Source organism: Cydia strobilella, chromosome 6, assembly GCF_947568885.1.
Source record: "Cydia strobilella chromosome 6, ilCydStro3.1, whole genome shotgun sequence".
NCBI classification, from domain to species: Eukaryota; Metazoa; Arthropoda; class Insecta; order Lepidoptera; family Tortricidae; genus Cydia; species Cydia strobilella.
The window spans coordinates 19,910,467-19,928,264 of NC_086046.1; the positions used below are offsets into that span (position 1 = coordinate 19,910,467).

Genomic DNA, 17,798 nt, shown 5'->3' on the forward strand with positions numbered 1-17,798 from the left:
TTAAAATCATTGGCTGAATGAGGTATTCCCTTGGACCAAACGATATCAAACGTCAATAAAAAACCGGACTGTCATGTCAATATTGTCAATCTTTGTTTTGAGTTTTGAGTCACAGACAGCGAGAGCCCTACCCTACGATTCACAAAATTTATCACAAATAAATTGTAATGTGTGCCATTCTATAATACTCAAGAGTGAAAAACATATTTCAAAGGTAAGTCCAGTGTTAGAACTATATGATCGTACGTTTCATAATAATTGTATATGTGTTATAGCCGTTCAACTAGATCTTTTTTCGTTACAATAAATATGTTGATTCGTATACTTATCACAGATAGCCTCAAGTACAATTCGTGATAAGCGAAGCCTATATAACGGAGGTATCCGTTGAACGGCCACCGTTAACAACACATATTGCGATGAATGCTTTCGCTCACAAAGAAAACTACATTCGCGAGTTTAATTTTTCGCTAAAATGGGCTGAATTTAGTCGTAGTGCAAGTTTTGGGAGGGTTTACGAAAACCGAGCCTTGAAACTAGTTTGAAATTCTCTAAAATTAGTTGGAAATTCTTTAAAATTAGTTTGAAATTAATTTAAATGATGTGGTTTGCTCCTAATCTGCAGAGATCTTACAAGTACCTAACGTTGGCCAAGATGCCTTCGCTGCGCATCGACCAGAGCGAGCTGAAGTGTAAGAATGGGTGTGACTACTACGGGAACCCGCAGTGGCAGGGCTACTGCTCTGAGTGTCATCGGGAGCAGAAGGCTAAGCACCGGAGAGCAGGTAAATACTATGTGTTTAAGTTTTTTGTAGTAAATAGGGTAGTATAAGCTAACCAGTCAAATCGGCTACTCTATATGAAACGTTCTGTGATGTCACAATGACTCCGCACCTTCTTTAAATGTGGCTGTGTTGATATTAAAACAATTTATTTCGGAATTTTTATTATCTGTATGTATTTATGTATTTTGTGTAGGTTTATGTAGTGTATTATTGTTACTTAAATAATGTATGTAGTTTATTTCTCATTGTTTGTAGTTTCTATTTAATTAATTTACAAACTTCACACTTTTATCGTTTCTAGCCACTGAATCTCTATCTGAAGGTTGTCTGGAAGAGTTAGCTTTTTCAATCAATCAATCAAATGTTTTATTCGTGATAAACTTAAAACTAAAATTACATACAAAAGTATAACTAAAGCTATAGAAACTTATAAAATTGGCAGGAGTTGAAGTTTACCATGAAATGGTCTTGCCTCAGCATAATGCTGACCCGAAGGTCAGCGCTGATCTTCCGGCAGGACCATTTTGGGTCACGATCGCACCGTACGACACGGCCCAACCATAAGCTGAACGCAGCCTTTGCAGCAGCGACCAGCGCCATCTTGTCTACTGTCTATGGCAGTACTTGACAATGTCATTATTGACAACAACAAGTGTATAAGAATAAGAAATTTTTAGCGATAAGTCCACCTGTTGTTGCCTACTCACTTATGTCCTGTCTTTGTTTGTAAACGACCCTATTACTAAGACAGCGGAGTCTTAGTAATAGGGTCCCGTTTTTACCCTTTGGGTATGGAACAATAAAAAGCTCAATCGCTGAGTATAGGTTTTATAGGTTTTCGCGGGCTTGGTTTCCGCAACTCAACGTCATATAATGCGCCTATTTTGCGTGACAATCGCTGAGTATACCACTTTAAACTTTGACAATTTTAGGCAAAAAAAGTTTATATTTAAATGTGTGAAAAGTCATTTCAAACATAGACAGAGAGACTCATACTATCTTTGTCTTACAAACCAAATTATTTATTCATCGATCATAGGTGTACACAACATGATATTGCATATGATGGTAAAAAAGAAAAATTGTTCCACTATGTCGTACCCAAGGGCATACGTAATTCTGTTTGTTAGCTAATAGCAAAGATAGATATAACTCCGTAATAGATGGATACAGTCTAAGGAAAAACGTGCCTCGAAAATCAAGAAAATTTGATTCTCGTTCAGAGGGCGCTACTAGCTTTGGCCTACAGTCGTATAGATGGCGTTGACGGTTTCGTTTGTTATTTAACAATTTTAACGCATATCAGTGAAAGAACATGGGTCAAAATCATCAAAATAATTAATGCAAATAAAAAATAATAATTTATCTATATTTAAATACATTTTATCGTATTTTTACAAATCTTCAATTTTAGTTTTAAAGTGTGTCGACAGATGGCAGTGAATTTACTGGGGTTACAAAATTTACTATGACAGTACCGCTCTAGTATAAGTTACTCTATGCTAATAGCAATTAGCATGCACCATGCACTAAATTAAAATAGTACACAATAGTAATGTAGTAAATACACTAGTACTAGCACCCAAAAGAAAAGGATGAGTATAGTTTTTTTTGTTCTTATTTACTGCCAATTTGGTTTGACCAACTATATTCCTTCTATTCAAAATCCGGCTCTAAAACCTATTATTGAAAAAAATTGTACCCTAAGTCTAAGGCTTAGACAGTGTTCGTCTGACTTTTAAACCCTGAACCGCCAGCCTGCTTCAAAACAATATGAAATAAATTATAGATAATCTGTTTTTCAGCCTTGGCTACCTTGCGTAATTGTTATAGATAAAATTAACTGTTCCTGTTAGATTTATATCAAGATTAGATGAACTTCACCTTACTCATATCTACAGTTAATTATTACGTGACATTTTTGACATAATATGTGCGATAATATTTGATTATTGCGAAATTATGTCACTGATTATATTTTGCTAAGCCTTTTGTTACTGAACTGCCGGAAATTCCGTATTTACAGGGCTCTATAACTTTTAGTATTTTAAGTACAATTATACTAATCCGGTGATAGTATAATCTCGCCCGCTACTCATTTAAATAAATTGATAACTAAAAGCTTATGATACTCCAGTTAATGACGTTAATACGTAATTAAGACCACTTTTAAATATTGTAATTATTGTTCTAATGATGTATTACATTTTAATTTTCCTTTTAATAAAATTTAATTTCAATATTTATACAAAAATACAAAATACAAGAATTTTATTACGTTACCAGGCATAGATGAAATATAGGATAAAACAATTGGTTTCACTTACAAATATGACAATTTGGTTAGCAGTAGCCCTCACACTAGGTCAAGCCTGTGTCGTGAGGACTAGGAAATTCAGTAGATTTATCAATAAGAGGATGCGAAAAAAATACAGATAAAATACGAGTTGCAAATATAAATCTAAATTAAACTACTTTTAAAAACTAATAAACAATACAATCTATGTCTTATTATTTTAAACTTATGATAAGTATAAACTGTGCGAGCGTATGCCATTATTATTGTTCATGACATTCGATTTTATATTGTTTTTTTTTTCTTTTATTTATCAGAAATCAGAAACATTTATTGTTCAAACTGTGTAGGTACAAGAAGTATAGCTAGGTACATTTTTTTATGAGTATCAACAGTTTTACCCTTTTTGGGTAACTTTATGTAATATTATTTCTTAAAGTGTAATTAATTTGACGTTTTGTATGTTATTATAATTATTTTATATGTTTTTTTTTTGTATATAATATGATTAATATGTAAATTATGCAAGCCAAGGAGCAAATCAATGTAGTGACGTATCAGGAGCTCAAAACAGTGGCAGAAAGAAGAACGGAGTGGCGGTTACTCCACCGACAAGCGCCAGGCTCTTAAGAGTTATGATGATAAATATGTAAATTAATTTCAAACACAGTGAAAACTGTTTATGAATAAACTATGACTATGACTTTCATTAACAACTATACCTATAGTTAATCCTGATAACGGATATATAATAGGAATTAATGAATGGGCCCCCTTGACCAAATTTATATAATTATGTGACGCTTTAGTTATGCAACAAGTAGTTTCAGTAGTTGTAAAACTATTGAAACTAGTCGTATTTTACACGCGGCGGGTATTGATTGAATTTCTCGACTTACACACATCACATAATTCCGTAAAAACTTTGGCACGTAACTTTGCAGTAAAATAGTCGAAGTAAAGCTCTTCCAAGATAAAAGATGTTTGATTTAAGGTCACAAAAGATTTGCTGCCGCCATCCGAACGTTAATTGCAATTAACCATTATCCAGTAAAAATTGAACCATAAACCGTAACGAGCCGTCCGTTACGATTCAATTTGTACTGGTTAATGATTCATTGCATTAACGTTTCGGCCAACACTGCTCTCAACTCTGTTGGTTTTTGGATCATATTGACCTTTAGCATGGACATTCAACTAACACGTATCTATGTCTGGTATTACTTTTCATTGCTAGAAATTGTAATATAAAGAAAATAGAGCGATTAAGTAAACATTTTACATGCAAAATTTTCTGTCACTATTTTCTTTAAAATATTTAGCAACAAAGAATAGATAAACATATTTCTTAAATATTATATTAATGCCTCGTTTTATCTAAGAAAAGCGAGTGTGTCGTCTTTAGGGTTAAGGGTAAAAGCCCACCGCTGTTTCCACCTGTTAAACTATATAGCCAATCACTAAAAGTTGTCGATAAATTTAAATATCTAGGTCATGTGGTGACATCCGACCTAAAAGACGACGACGACATTGAGCGCGAGCGCAGAGCGTTGTCCGTCAGAGCGAATATGATAGCCCGCAGATTTGCTCACTGCTCGAGGGAGGTAAAGCTCAGTCTCTTTAGAGCCTATTGTACTTCCTTCTACACCAGCAGTGGGCAGACTATACGCGTAAACGGTACAACGCTCTGCGCGTTCAATATAATAACGCGTACAGGGTGCTGATGGGGCTGCCTAGGTTCTGCAGTGCGTCAGGGATGTTCGCGGAGGCGCGGGTAGACTGCTTCTAGACCACTATGCGCAAGAGAGCAACCTCCCTGGTGTGCAGAGTCCGGGCTAGCTCCAACAGCATCCTGACCATGATTGCAGACAGGGTTGACGGTGTTTATTTGAACAACTGCTGCCTCATTCATGTGCGCAGGAACTTATAAATATTTAAATCTGTAAATAAATATGTAATACGGAATTGATAATAATATCATTAATTTTGCTGTTACTAACCGTAGTATAAGATTACCCATAAGCATTACTAACACTGATTGATCCTAGTTGGTCGTTGAATAAAGAATTTAATTTAATAAAAAAAAAATTATGTTATTTCAATATGTCGTTTTAAAATGATAGCGTTACTTCGATTGTATTTGGAGCGGCTTTTATGCGGCGGGTTCGCTAGACTCTTAACGAATTCTACGCAGACGAAGACAGTACGACTTAATAGTCTTAATACCTAATAAGACTGTGCTTCCTATCAAAAAATCGAACTACGCCTTATTCTAACACCATCCTTATTCATTTAGAGAAAGAAAAGGCCCAAGCGTCAACGCTACCCCGCCCCGAGCACAGAACGCCCGAGCGAGAGCGGGGTCGCCTCGCCCCTCATTCCTCCTTCTCCAAGTTTGAGGAGAAGCGGCTGCGGCAGAGTGAGACGCTCGGGAAGAAAGCTAATCTGCTGAAGTTTAGCGTGTTCAAGAAGACCAGCACAGGTTAGTTTTAGTTCCATTTCTTTCCAGATGTTCTTGACGATTGTGCAGTCCAGAACAAGCCGTAAGCTAACCTTAGTGGTTCTAGAGCGGGGGCTCGCCGGGGAGCTTCACAAGGGGGGCCACTTTTGGGGGGTAAATGAGAAAATTAAAAAATAAAGTTTTTGAATCAGTGTGTGTGAAGTGTTACATATCAAATGAAAGACCTTATTTTAAGAATCTTAAATGTATTTTTTTTTGTAATTTTAAAATAAATAGTTTAGAAGTTATTAAATAAAATAGACAAAAAATGACCATTCCTCCCCTCCCACTTTATCTCCGAAACTAATGATTCTAATGTTTTTTAAAAAATACACAAAATAGTTCTTTTACCTATAGATGACAGGAAAACCTATTAGAAATGTGCAGTCAAGCGTGAGTCGGACTTAATTACTTAGTTTTTGATCCGACCCCTACGGGTTTTTTAAGACATTTCACTCACGTTTCACATAAAAAAAAAAACGTTGTTAAAAATTGTGTAATGGAACCCTTGGAACGCGAGTCCGACTCGCACTTGGCCGGTTTTTTTGTCGATTAAGAAAAAGAATTGCCTTTTTCAGACGACCACGACACGCCAGAAAAGCGTCAAGAGTTCAAAGTCCCAACCTCCGTCTTCGAAAACATGAAGCGAGATTTCCGCCAGCGATTCCCCGAATTGTACGCGCAGGCGCCAAACATAGAGCGCGACGCACGCGCAATAGTAGACAAGCTGGTGCATGACGTCATCAAGTTTTCCGGGTTCGAGTCCGTGGATGAGCTGTCCGAGAGAGTGCAGCGACTTTACCAGGTTAGCTGTCCTTGTCTTACATGTACATGTATGATGCAGTGACAAGCGGTAATGGCGGACAAACTGGTGCATGACGTCATCACTTTACCAGGTTAGTTGCTGAAACCCATTTTGGACCCTGTTTCTAGGATAGAGTACACGGGCAGTACTACAGTACAGGCAGGTACAAGTACACGGTACGGCAGGCACGGTAGGTACAGGCAGGGTACACATGGGGCCGGAGAAATGGGTTGTCGTAATTTTTTGTTTCAACGTTTCAATTCCTCGAAATGTCGTAAAGTATCGCCTCGCTTTATTGAGCACGCCGAGTTTTTTGGATGCCAGTGGAGCCTTCCCCTCCAGGTGGCTACGGAATTGGACGTCACTGGAGATGTCGACACCGAGGATCCCAATACTCCCTAACATGGTTCCCTTCGAACTGTCGGACCACAGCAAATGGGGTTTTTTTAGCGGTACACGCGCAAACTTGTGTCTTGGTGGGGTTGAATCGGACTAAATTGCCCCGGCCCCACACCGAAACTGGATAAAGTACTCTCAATATCTTACACAAGCTTTTGACGACTCCAGCACCACAGAACGAGGTATGTTGGCACGGCCTGTGTAATAAGCACCCCCAGTACTGTCGTCTGCATAGCAATTAATGTCGTCGATACACATGTCATTGATGTACAGCAAAAACATCGTTGGGGATAGCACAAAACCTTGCGGAACGCCAGCGTTAATATCCATGCTATCTGAGCAGCTTCCGTCTACTACGGCTCGTATGCATCTGCCGGACAAAAAACTAGCGATCCATTTACATAGTCCCTCCGGCAATCCATGAGATGGTAACTTCGACAGGAGACCCCGATGTCAGACCCGATCGAACGCCTTTGCTATATCTAGGCTAACTTCCAATGCCTCACCTTGACTCTCAATGGTCGAAGCCCAGCGGTGTGTGAGATACACTAGATCACCAGTCGAAAACCATACTGGCGGTCGCTGATCAGATCGTGTTCTTCTAGGTATCTCAGGAGCTTTGCGTTAATTATACGCTCCATGACCTTAGAAAGAACGGAGACAATGGCGATAGGCCTGTAATTCGATAGGCCTAATTTTGTTGTTCTCAAAGTAAAAACAAAAGTCTATTCTGTTTCCGAAAGTAACAACAAAATTTGTCTTATCCGTTACCGTGAGAAGAAACAAAGTTTGTCTTTCTGTTCCCGAAAGTAATTAGGCAAGTATTAAAAGCTTGTTTTGTCTGCAGCGCTACATGAAACACATGGAGACTCACTACACGAACGTGGATTCCGAGATGAAGGAGGTGCTCATGGACTTTGTAGAGAAGCATGCCATGACATACTTACACGAGTGAGTATCATTCTTTATTTCAGCTCATCTTAGCGTTTTCCCAGTTGCATCCTAAAGAACCCTACTGATAAACCTTACCGTTTGATGACACATGAAAACACTATCAACTTGGTGCTATGGTTGTATTTGAGAGTAACTTATAAGATGTAGTAGAAACATGAAATTAAACGTTACGTACGTTTAACTTTCACATTTACAAAAACTATAATTTATACCATAATGCGGTAATTTTACGTTTCAGTTATGTCAGTATAAACAGGGAGGCGAAACTTAAAAGGGGGGTATAGATCGAATCATATCAACTGAGCTTATACACTTACCTGTACTATTGCATTGTATTATTACAATACTATTATCTGCTTTTGTTCTCGTAGCCGCCAACTAGTTACTTACAAAATAAGTTAGAAGTGCATTGCATGTGTATTTAATTTTTAACCAACCTTATTCCTTGTTGAATGGGGTTAAAATGGTCTAAAAACATTTTGTAACAAATGGTTTTCTACAGAGTGCATTCGTTTTGGGTGTCGACGGTTGTAAAATGCAAATAAAGTCATGTTAGCCATTATTTAGTTAGTGTATTTTGTAGCCTATTGTTAAAGAATAGAGTCGTTAATCTATACTAACATTTCAAGGCGGTTATAATCTGCTTTTACTACGAAGTAGTTATCCTAATTTGTCGTTTACCACTCAATGGCATTGTGTTCTTGAGACTCTTATCGAGTTAATGAGTGCATTAGCTCGATTGATATGATTCCATCTATACCTTATACATGGAAGCTAGCGCCGTCGGCATCAGATTCCCAACAATATTTCCTCACCTGATGGTTCCAAGTAAATCAAACAGATGGTGTCACCGCGGAAAAACATGCTTACTCCTTAATTTGTGGTGGCTTAAAAAACTCGCATCCAGGCCATAATTGTTAAAAAGAAAAAACAACTTTGTCTTTGCATTTTTAATACAAATTCCGTTTCAAGTATAACTTTGAAGCCTCCGCGCTTCAGTTGACGTGTTAAGCGTTCAAAGGGTTATATTCTGGATACCTGGTCATGTGGATGTTTGCTTAATGTTGCTGAATGCTGAAACATTCAAATCACGCCTAACTTTAACCAATGAATTACTTAGCGCAGGGGTCGGCAAACTTTTGAGGAAATCCAAGTCCTCCAAGTGTTCATATTTTGAGTGACTGAAGTGCCGCAATTGTTCCGTGATTCTCACTTGATGGTCTCATCAAAAGATCAGCGCTGGAAGTCGGATGCTGAGATGGGGCCATTGCGTGACACTTTATTTTCACTTTTTTTCATTTGAACACGATTTTTTCTTGTCTTTTACAATTAATATCATGATAGTTAATAAATAATTATTATAGGCAGTTAATGTTTATTTTTCAGTCTTCCTTCGATAGTATTCTCACCCAACGGTACTGACGATGAGCGGCTAGACCGAACGTTGTCCGAAAGGATCCAGCAACTAAGTTGGGTTGGAGAGAAACAACTAGAATGTCGTCTTGCGGAACCAGCGACATGTCGGCAGCTTCTCTATCGTGCTATAAACGGTTAGTCTATCTCTCTTTGAACGGTGAGTCTTTTTCTTTCTTCCCTATGGTGTTAGAACCGAGCACTCGAAAGGATCCAGCAACTAAGTTGAGTTGGAGAGAAACAACTAGAATGTCGCTTAGCGGAGCCAGCGAAATGTCGTCAGCTTCTCTATCTATCGTGCTATAAATGGTTAGTATCTATTTATTTATTTAATCTTTATTGATTATTGCACAATACATGAAGGTACAAATGGCGGACTTAATGCCTTAAGGGGCTTAAGGCATTATAAAGTATCTCTTTATTTATTGCAATTTTTCGTAAACTTACCCACCCAGAAACAACTTTATCTTGTCACACGTTACCATGGTTACGTCTGCTCATCAAAAGCGTCGTCGTCGTCATGTCGTCAAATCTATATCAATATATAATACATATAATAATATATATATATCTATATATAATTTTTTTAAGAATTGCTGGGCATGGATAGCGCAACATCTCCTGGTGGCAAACTAGCTCGGGTCCGCCGCTGCTGCCGCCACGTGCTGGCGCTGTGTGGAGCCCCGGCCTCCGCTGATGATCTGCTGCCCGCCCTTATATTCACAGTATGTATGGGTACTATAGCCCTGAAGTGTTAAAACAGCTGAGTTCGCAGCTTTACAGCACAAAGCATAAAATTTGGCACAGAGCAAAGTATGGAGAAACAAGTCCTCAGATGATTTTTTCGCTGTTTCCATTTGTTTGCCCCGAATTAAAGTTCTTTTATTACTTATAGTTTGAAGCTACAAATCGCTGAAAAGTAAGTTTAGGTACATACTTTTATGAGTATAAACTGCTAAGACTAATTTTTAGGGTCTCGTACCCAAAGGGTAAAAACGGGACTATTACTAAGACTTCGCTGTCTGTCTGAATCTCATAAACCGTGATATTGATATTGAATTTTTACAGATGATGTATTTCTGTTGCCGCTATAACAACAAATACTAAAAACAGAATAAAATAAATATTTAAGTGTGGCTCCCATACAACAATTTTTTTTACCGTTTCTTGCGTAATGGTACGGAACCCTTCGTGCGCGAGTCCGACTTGCACTTGGCCGGTTTTTTTTATTGTAAGTATGCCTTTTTTTGTTATCAATACCTAGTACCTACCTAGTATGTATGTTGTGAACATGGATAAAGTTTTTATCTACGTATCTAAAGGCTTTCTAAGCCTTAATTGGCATGTCTATAGGAGCCCGTATCATAAAGACTTTTTTAATCTGTATAAGAAGTGAAAGCCTGTTGAAGATACTTCTGCTATAATAAATTATAGTGTTACAAGCTTGCATATTTAAAAGAGGCCTTGGGGTTTTAAAATGTGGTGAAAAAACAGTGTACCTTAAAATGGGGTAAGTAGGGATTGAGGGGGCAGAAGGGACGCGGATGTTTTCAGTTCCTACTTTCATTTTCTGGTTCAGGTTGCTTTAAGAGTAATTATACTTTTAGACATATTTCCTTTTCCTGTTGCAACACTGAGTAGCCCACAGAAATAAATATACCATAGAAGACGCAAATGCATCTACTTCGCGTGTCCGAACCCCGACCAAGCGTAGAGGTTGACCGTCGCTTTACAGTCCACGCGCGCCAGTTGTTGTAGCCGGACGTCCGTAAAAACTTAAAAACTTAAAAAAATGCTTCGTTGCATGATAATTTACTGCAACAGCCCAAAAGTTGCGAGCACCCAAAGGCAAGAACATATTTCCTATCACAGATAAGTAATTTTAAAATTATATTATGCGTAAATTTTGTATGAAAAAGTCGGCACGCTTGGTTTCAATACAAATCGTGGTATATATTAAATCTGTGGAGTAGCCAAATTATAGCATTAAAAAAACTGAAATCACTAGAAGTGAGAACTGAGAGGTGTAAGATATGGCGCCAGGACCGGAACCAGGATGGCGGGGACCTATCATGCGGAGAGGAGTGATAAGGACGTGCGGAGAGTGAGACGGAGAGCGGATCAAGGCAAGCTAATTCGAAATTCACAATCCGAAAGTTTTACTCCATACATTTGCTCATCTCACCCCATTGCTTTGCCATATAACCCCAACTACGGGGTGAGGTGGGATTTCACACTATTTTGAAATTAAACGATATATGTATAATCATTAAAAAAACTAAAATTCACACGGCCGGACTATTTTTTCTGTATAATAAGTTTTTGGCAAAAATTTCAGTTTTGGTACAAGCTTTTATAGCTGACTGTACTTTTCTTTCCACAGGCAACTAATACTTATCAAGACAGATCTAAAAACCCCAAACACAATTAGGTTGCTTTGTTTTATCACAGCGTTCCTGTTACCATCTCCTGTCTCCATCATCAGATCAGCTCGATGCTACCATAATATTGTATTGTCACCCGACTTACATATGTATGCAAATTTTCAGCTTTATCGGAAACCGGGAAGTGGGTCAAATTTAACTTGCAAGATTTGACCCATACAAACATAGTTACATATTACATACATACTTACTTACATAGGTACATTGCAAGTTAATAAAAAGCTTGTAAAAATCACACGTGCCACATGAAAAAATATTTCTTTATCGAGGTTTGAATGTCGGTTTTGTCCCTACTCACCCCATTTTACGGCACTTTCTAATTTAACATTTGTGAGCAGGTTTTAAAGGCGAACCCACCTCGTCTCGTGAGCAACATCAACTTCGTGACGCGTTTCTGCAACGCCCAACGACTCATGACAGGCGAAGGGGGCTACTATTTCACCAATCTGGTAAGTATTTACTATAGTTGGTCAAGCAAATCTTGTCAGTAAGTAAAAACAAAAAAACTACACTCATCCCCTTCTTCTGGGCGCCAGCACCAGTGCAAGACAAAGACAGTATGACTCTCTCCGTCTACGCCCGAAAGAAGACAGTGCCTTGACAAACTATACCTCTCCCCGTGACTGTCCTACGGATGAAAATTCCGGAAATAATCTAATAATGTTTTTTTCGGGAATTTTACAAAATTTCGTTCTTTTCGGTTTTTTTTTTTCAGTTCTATTCAGAAAAATTAAATACGTCACACACAATGCCACTGATGAGTGATGACGGTGTCAATGCCATTAACAAACAGATTAGACATGCAACCTTAACCTACCTGTTTAAATTCCAAAATGATTCCAAAATACAGAAGTTATATAGTTATTCTTTTTTTTCCGGAAGTATTGTAACTGAAATTTGCATTGTTTTTTTCGAAAGAAACTTAAAAAAACCGAGCCCTTTTGAAATTTTCCCGTAATTTTCAACGCTACTCTGTCCGCATAAAAGGTTAAACTACGCCCCACTTCTTACGCTGTGTTTTTAGTGTTAATTCTAGAAAGTTAAATGTGGTATTTTCTATAAAAAAGGGACCTTATTGTCGATGGCGCTTACGCCATTATTAACGATGCCCCGATATAAATACAATGCCGCGCGACGCTGTGCGACGTAAGCGCCATCGACAATAAGGTCCCTTTTCATAGAAAATGCCCCAAATAATGCAATAGGTACTTTTCCCTCTAGTGCTGCGCGGTTTCGTTCATCGAGAACCTGACAGCGGAGTCTCTCAACATGGACAAAAAGGAGTTCGACGGCTACATGGCCATGCCGGCTTCGATCGGGGGCAGCTCTTGGGTACCTACTTATAAAATTATAAGTTGTTGATTTATAAAATGTATTCCTGGGGGCTATTTCAAAGACGCTGTGACCAAACAAGCAGAAGTTTTTTTCTATGTCCATTTGTTAAAGAAAACGTAAATAGAAACTTAAATAACAGTAGTGGTCACGTGACTTTTCGTAACATCTGTCATCCTGATATTTTTTTCTTTTGATTTGTCGATGTACGATTGTTATTTTGGCTAGGCCCCCAGGTGTTCAATGAAAAGGTGGCTGTGTTGTTATACTTGTTATATACAAATAATAAGGAGGGCATAATCACCCAGGCCTAAATTGGTTGTTTTTGTGGGCAGGCCGCGGCGCTCTCACTGTCAGCTGAACTTCGCGAGGCCGAAGAACACATGGCACTAGCGAAGAAGTTGCTCACACAGGCGCAGGAAATTGAGCGCGGTGCCGATGAGCTTGCAGCCAACGCTGAAACTTTTGAGGTAAGATTTAGATATTTATTCTCATAATATAAAATTACAATATAAATTATCCTAGACTAATCTACACAAATTTATATTATTATCGTTGGTAGATAACATATACATTATTTAATAAATTCACAAATACAATAAATTCTTAAACTTCGCCGCTATTTGCGAGGCTGTGCGAAGCAGAACCGACGCAGGACCTAGATCGCGATGAGCTTGCCTTTAGGCCTCGGCATTGTTTGCGGAACTGCGGGAAGCAGAACCGACGCAGGACCTAGATCGCGATGAGCTTTTGCCTTTAGGCCTCGGCATTGTTTGCGAAGCTGCACGAAGCCGAGTTTAAACCAAAGCTGCAATCTTTGCTTTAACTGTAAAAGATAATAACGTCAAACCAAGAAAAGGTCTGCAGAGATTTTGACAGCACACGCAGTGCAGGTGTTATTTTAAACGTCAAACTTCTATGAAATTATACGTATAAATAACACTGGAACTGCGTGTGAAATCTCTGCAGACTTTGCTTGGTCTAGTTACCTAATGGATGTGCAACCAATCTATGTTCTAAACCAAAAACTGAGTTGCGTGCCACTGATTTAAAAAGAGTCGCGTGTATTTTTTTAATGGAATTATGATTATACTGTTCGTAGTATATTATAACTAATTTTGACAGTATTTAGGTATTGATTTATCCGGCAGATATAGATTACATTTAAATAATTTTTTAATGCGTTAATACTAAATTTTATATATTTGTATTATTTAGTTTATTTGTAAATCTTTAATGTAAATGAAGTATCTATAAGAATATTATCTTCTGAGCGTTTTGTGGTCAACTGGAAGCCCGCAAGAGTTTTTAATAAAAACCAAATCAGTGTTGTAGCGTGAATTAATCTAGTCGTGGGCGAAATCGCATCCGCGAGGCCCTTTGCCCACTGTGCCCGTAGTGGCCTCGCGCGAGGCCCCCCTTTAGGCGCGAGGCCGTGGGCGACGGTCCACTTTGCCCACGCCTAGCTACGCCACAACCAAATATACTTTCAATGCGACTTCCGTATTTGTTTAGTCATTTAAGATTTTTTTGTTTACAGAAAGAGATAGCGAAGAAAGTTCAAGACGTCCTCACCAAGACGCCCCTGGAGATAAAACCACGTCGGACTCTCCCAAAATTCGGGAAGTTTAAAATACTCAACTCTAAGCCCCTCGTCGACTTGGAGATACCATCACCACCACAAGATAATATAACTGAAGAAACAAAAATGGAGACTGAAGATTTGAATCAGGATACCAAAGATGTCTTGGATGGAACATCTGAACCAATAAAACAGGAAATTGTTCAACCTTTGATACAGACAGAACAAGCAACTATCTCAGAACCTGAACCGAGAGAGAAACTTAACATATTAGGCTTTGAAGAGCTTAACTCCCCTCCTAAATCGCCGCACTTAGATCAGACCTGGGACTTAAAGCAGACAAGCTCTATGGAACTCCTTACTCCTTCACCTTTGGGATTCACACCATTTGATTCAAGGTCTATTGATGAATTGATGACTCCAGATGAATTCGGTTCCGAACACTTAGCTCCTGGCTTGAGCAATATCAACTATGATATAGATTTGTCTGACTTCAGCGGAGATAATAGTATAGCAGAAGATGCCCCTAAAGAGAAAGATCCTTTTAGCCCAGAGATGAAGAAAAACACTTTTGACCCATTTGCAGCAAGAGATCCATTTAGCCCAGTACAAGAAATGTTTGATCAGTTCACTCTTTTGGACTCGAAGAATAAACCGTCTGACCCATTTGAAATGATTCCTAAAAAGGATCCATTTGCCCCTGTTAGTTTTGCAAAAGATCCATTTAGTCCTGTGGTCAGTACGGTTACTAAAGATCCTTTCAGTGCAGGTAAGGATCCTTTCAGTCCTGTAGTCAGTGCTGCTAAGGATCCATTTAGTTCCGGTGTCAGTTCTCAAACTAAGGATCCATTTAGTCCTGGTGTCAGTTCTCAAACTAAGGATCCATTTAGTCCTGGTGTCAGTTCTCAAACTAAGGATCCCTTTAGCCCTGGTGTCAGTTCTCAAACTAAGGATCCTTTTAGCCCTGAGAATAACGCTTCTATTTTAGATGATGGCGACTCTCCAACGGCTGCTTGTCTTTTACCATCGCCGTTGCTACCCCAAAGTAGTGGAAAGAAATAATAAATATGATTTAACGTTATTTCTGGAATCGAAATGAGATACCACATGGCTACTTTAAATGCTTTTGGCTACTTGGCTAAATAAAAATGGAAATTAGATACATGGTGGATTTTATAAAATATTTTCTTGAGTACAACTTACTCTATCTGATGCTCCAACATAAGTTTCCCTTATGACGGTGAAGACGGTCCTCGTAAGTTGGACCGTAACATGTCGAGCTATTCGACTTAATAATACGTGAGTGACCCGGTTTAAAATAATTTAATAAGTTTCATAATCATAATCATACATTTTTATTTGCAAGAACACGGGTCCCTTATAAATGTAAATTTTGTTTTTGAATCTTGCACACTGTGATTGTGTTTAAAATTATAAATCGTTATTTATTTTTAGTTTATATTACTGTTATAAAAAATCTTATATGAAATAGTGATTAGATTGCAATTTAATGTAATATTGAAATTTAATGTAATATCATCATAGATCATATACATATATTAATTTAGCCAGTAAAATGTTACTCTAAATTTAATTTATTTCTCCATGATAAAAAATATACTGGTAACAAACGGATCTTTAAATGACAAAACAGTACCATTTTGAATTGAACCCTAGAAACTACAGTTCCAATTAATCATCAGTTACTTAAATTTAAGACCCATTGTGCAATAATTCTTACAAAAAAATTGTTATGGTAAACTATTCATAATAAAGTGGTATAAGTACACTAACATGTGGTTTGATTTAAATATTAAAATGAAAACCACAAAATATGTTACAAAATGTTTATTTAAACTAGAATCTTTCGTATTTTTTACCAGGTTATACCCTAAGAGATAGAAGAAAGATTAAATAATATTATAGTACGCTACCGTCATGGAGGCATACATTGAAAAACTCATGGAAGGGTAATCAAGTACAGAAATAGGAGTGCATTTCGGATAACAATGTTCATATGTTCGCCATCAGATATATCGGAGCGGCCGAGGTTCTTAAAAATATCTAAACACGCACTCTAACGCCTTGACAATAGAGGTGTGTTCAGATAGTTGTGAGCACCTTAGCCGCCCCGATATCTGATGGCGACTGTATACTCTAGCCGCCAACTGATCTGGCCAAGACAAATGCAATTTTGATTTGTCTAAATAAGGATTCAAAATACAGCAGAATCGAAGGCCTTTTTACAGGCCTAGCACGGGAGTGGCGCGACAGTATCTCGCCCGCTAGATATACTACCTGTCCCTCTCTAATACAGTGAGAAAAATACGGGTAGTTATCTAGCGTGTGAGATACTGTCGCGCTACTCTTGTGCTGGGCCTACTGGGCGGTTAGACAGGCGCAGAAAGTACTACTTTTGCTTTGTATTTCCTAAACCTAACATAATGCATTGCAAAACGTGCGATATTCGTTAGGGAAGGCTTTCCAACTAATATTCTTGCACAACCCTCTGTTTTACATTATCGCCACTCGTTCGAATGAATTAATTACTTTCCGCGCTTGTATCACAAATAACTATTTTGCGTTGATATTACGGGCGACCGCTAGCTGGCGCGGGTACACGCACGCGGGTGTCATAGTAAGTAGGTAAAAACTAAAATCCGTCGCCCGCGTCCGCGCCAGTTACGCAGCGTACTAGGAGAACAACACGCGAACGCGAAGCGAAGTGATGCGGCGCGAGGTGAATCAATCCTATGATACCTATTGAAGTGTCCTACGTGGCCGATCTCATTGCCAACGCGAACGCCCGGGGCCCGCCGCTTCGTGTTCGCTTACGCGCGAAAAATAGTATGCGCAACGCGTTGCTCATACTATTTTTCGTTAACCCGGACGCCCTACAAGACAATGTATTATCCAAATGCACCCTTGACAATTACACTATGATTAAGTAACATGGTCTTAGTATAAATAAAGGATATATATAAAACAATTGATCAGAAGTCAGAATCAACCAATGCCCAGAACTGGCTACAAAGTGCCAGTATTTGAGACGAGATAACCAGGTTTATTTAATTTACTTATTTTATTTTATGGTTTACTAACAAGATAGCGCGTTCGTTAGTCACTGAATTCATTGAGCTCGATAAGTATTCAAGACAGTCTAATTTGAGCTAGCAAAGGCAGCACATACATTTTTCTCTGTTTAATAAAATAAATATTGATATGCAACATGCAACTAATTCTCCTGATGTAAGCGTAAAGAAACATTGCGACTCTAAAAATAGACAA

At 38.3% G+C, this 17,798-nt stretch overlaps 1 protein-coding gene across 2 annotated transcripts; it reads left to right on the plus strand.

Moving 5' to 3' along the window:
• The first annotated feature begins 58 nt into the window (after positions 1-58).
• LOC134742271 (rab5 GDP/GTP exchange factor) lies at positions 59-16,266 on the plus strand. Of its 2 annotated transcripts, XM_063675315.1 has the most exons (12): positions 59-214; positions 626-785; positions 5,378-5,563; positions 6,160-6,386; positions 7,633-7,736; positions 9,126-9,289; positions 9,744-9,877; positions 11,935-12,045; positions 12,818-12,928; positions 13,264-13,398; positions 14,469-15,407; positions 15,480-16,266. In XM_063675315.1, exons 1-12 carry the CDS (start codon positions 74-76, stop codon positions 15,570-15,572), a joined length of 2,505 nt encoding a protein of 834 aa, XP_063531385.1. In that variant the 5' UTR covers positions 59-73; the 3' UTR covers positions 15,573-16,266. The 2 variants fall into 2 exon arrangements, with proteins under 2 accessions (XP_063531385.1, XP_063531384.1); XM_063675314.1 differs by having other exon boundaries at positions 14,469-16,264.
• Positions 16,267-17,798: the final 1,532 nt, after the last annotated feature.

What these genes read in the sequence shown, in the direction of transcription:
- LOC134742271 (XM_063675314.1), top strand. Translation starts at nt 74, where the DNA reads ATGTCAATATTGTCAATCTTTGTTTTGAGTTTTGAGTCACAGACAGCG. An exon ending in GTGAAAAACATATTTCAAAG is followed by an intron (nt 215 to 625) that starts GTAAGTCCAGTG and finishes CCTAATCTGCAG; the next exon opens with AGATCTTACAAGTACCTAAC. An exon ending in CGATCGGGGGCAGCTCTTGG is followed by an intron (nt 12,929 to 13,263) that starts GTACCTACTTAT and finishes TTTTGTGGGCAG; the next exon opens with GCCGCGGCGCTCTCACTGTC.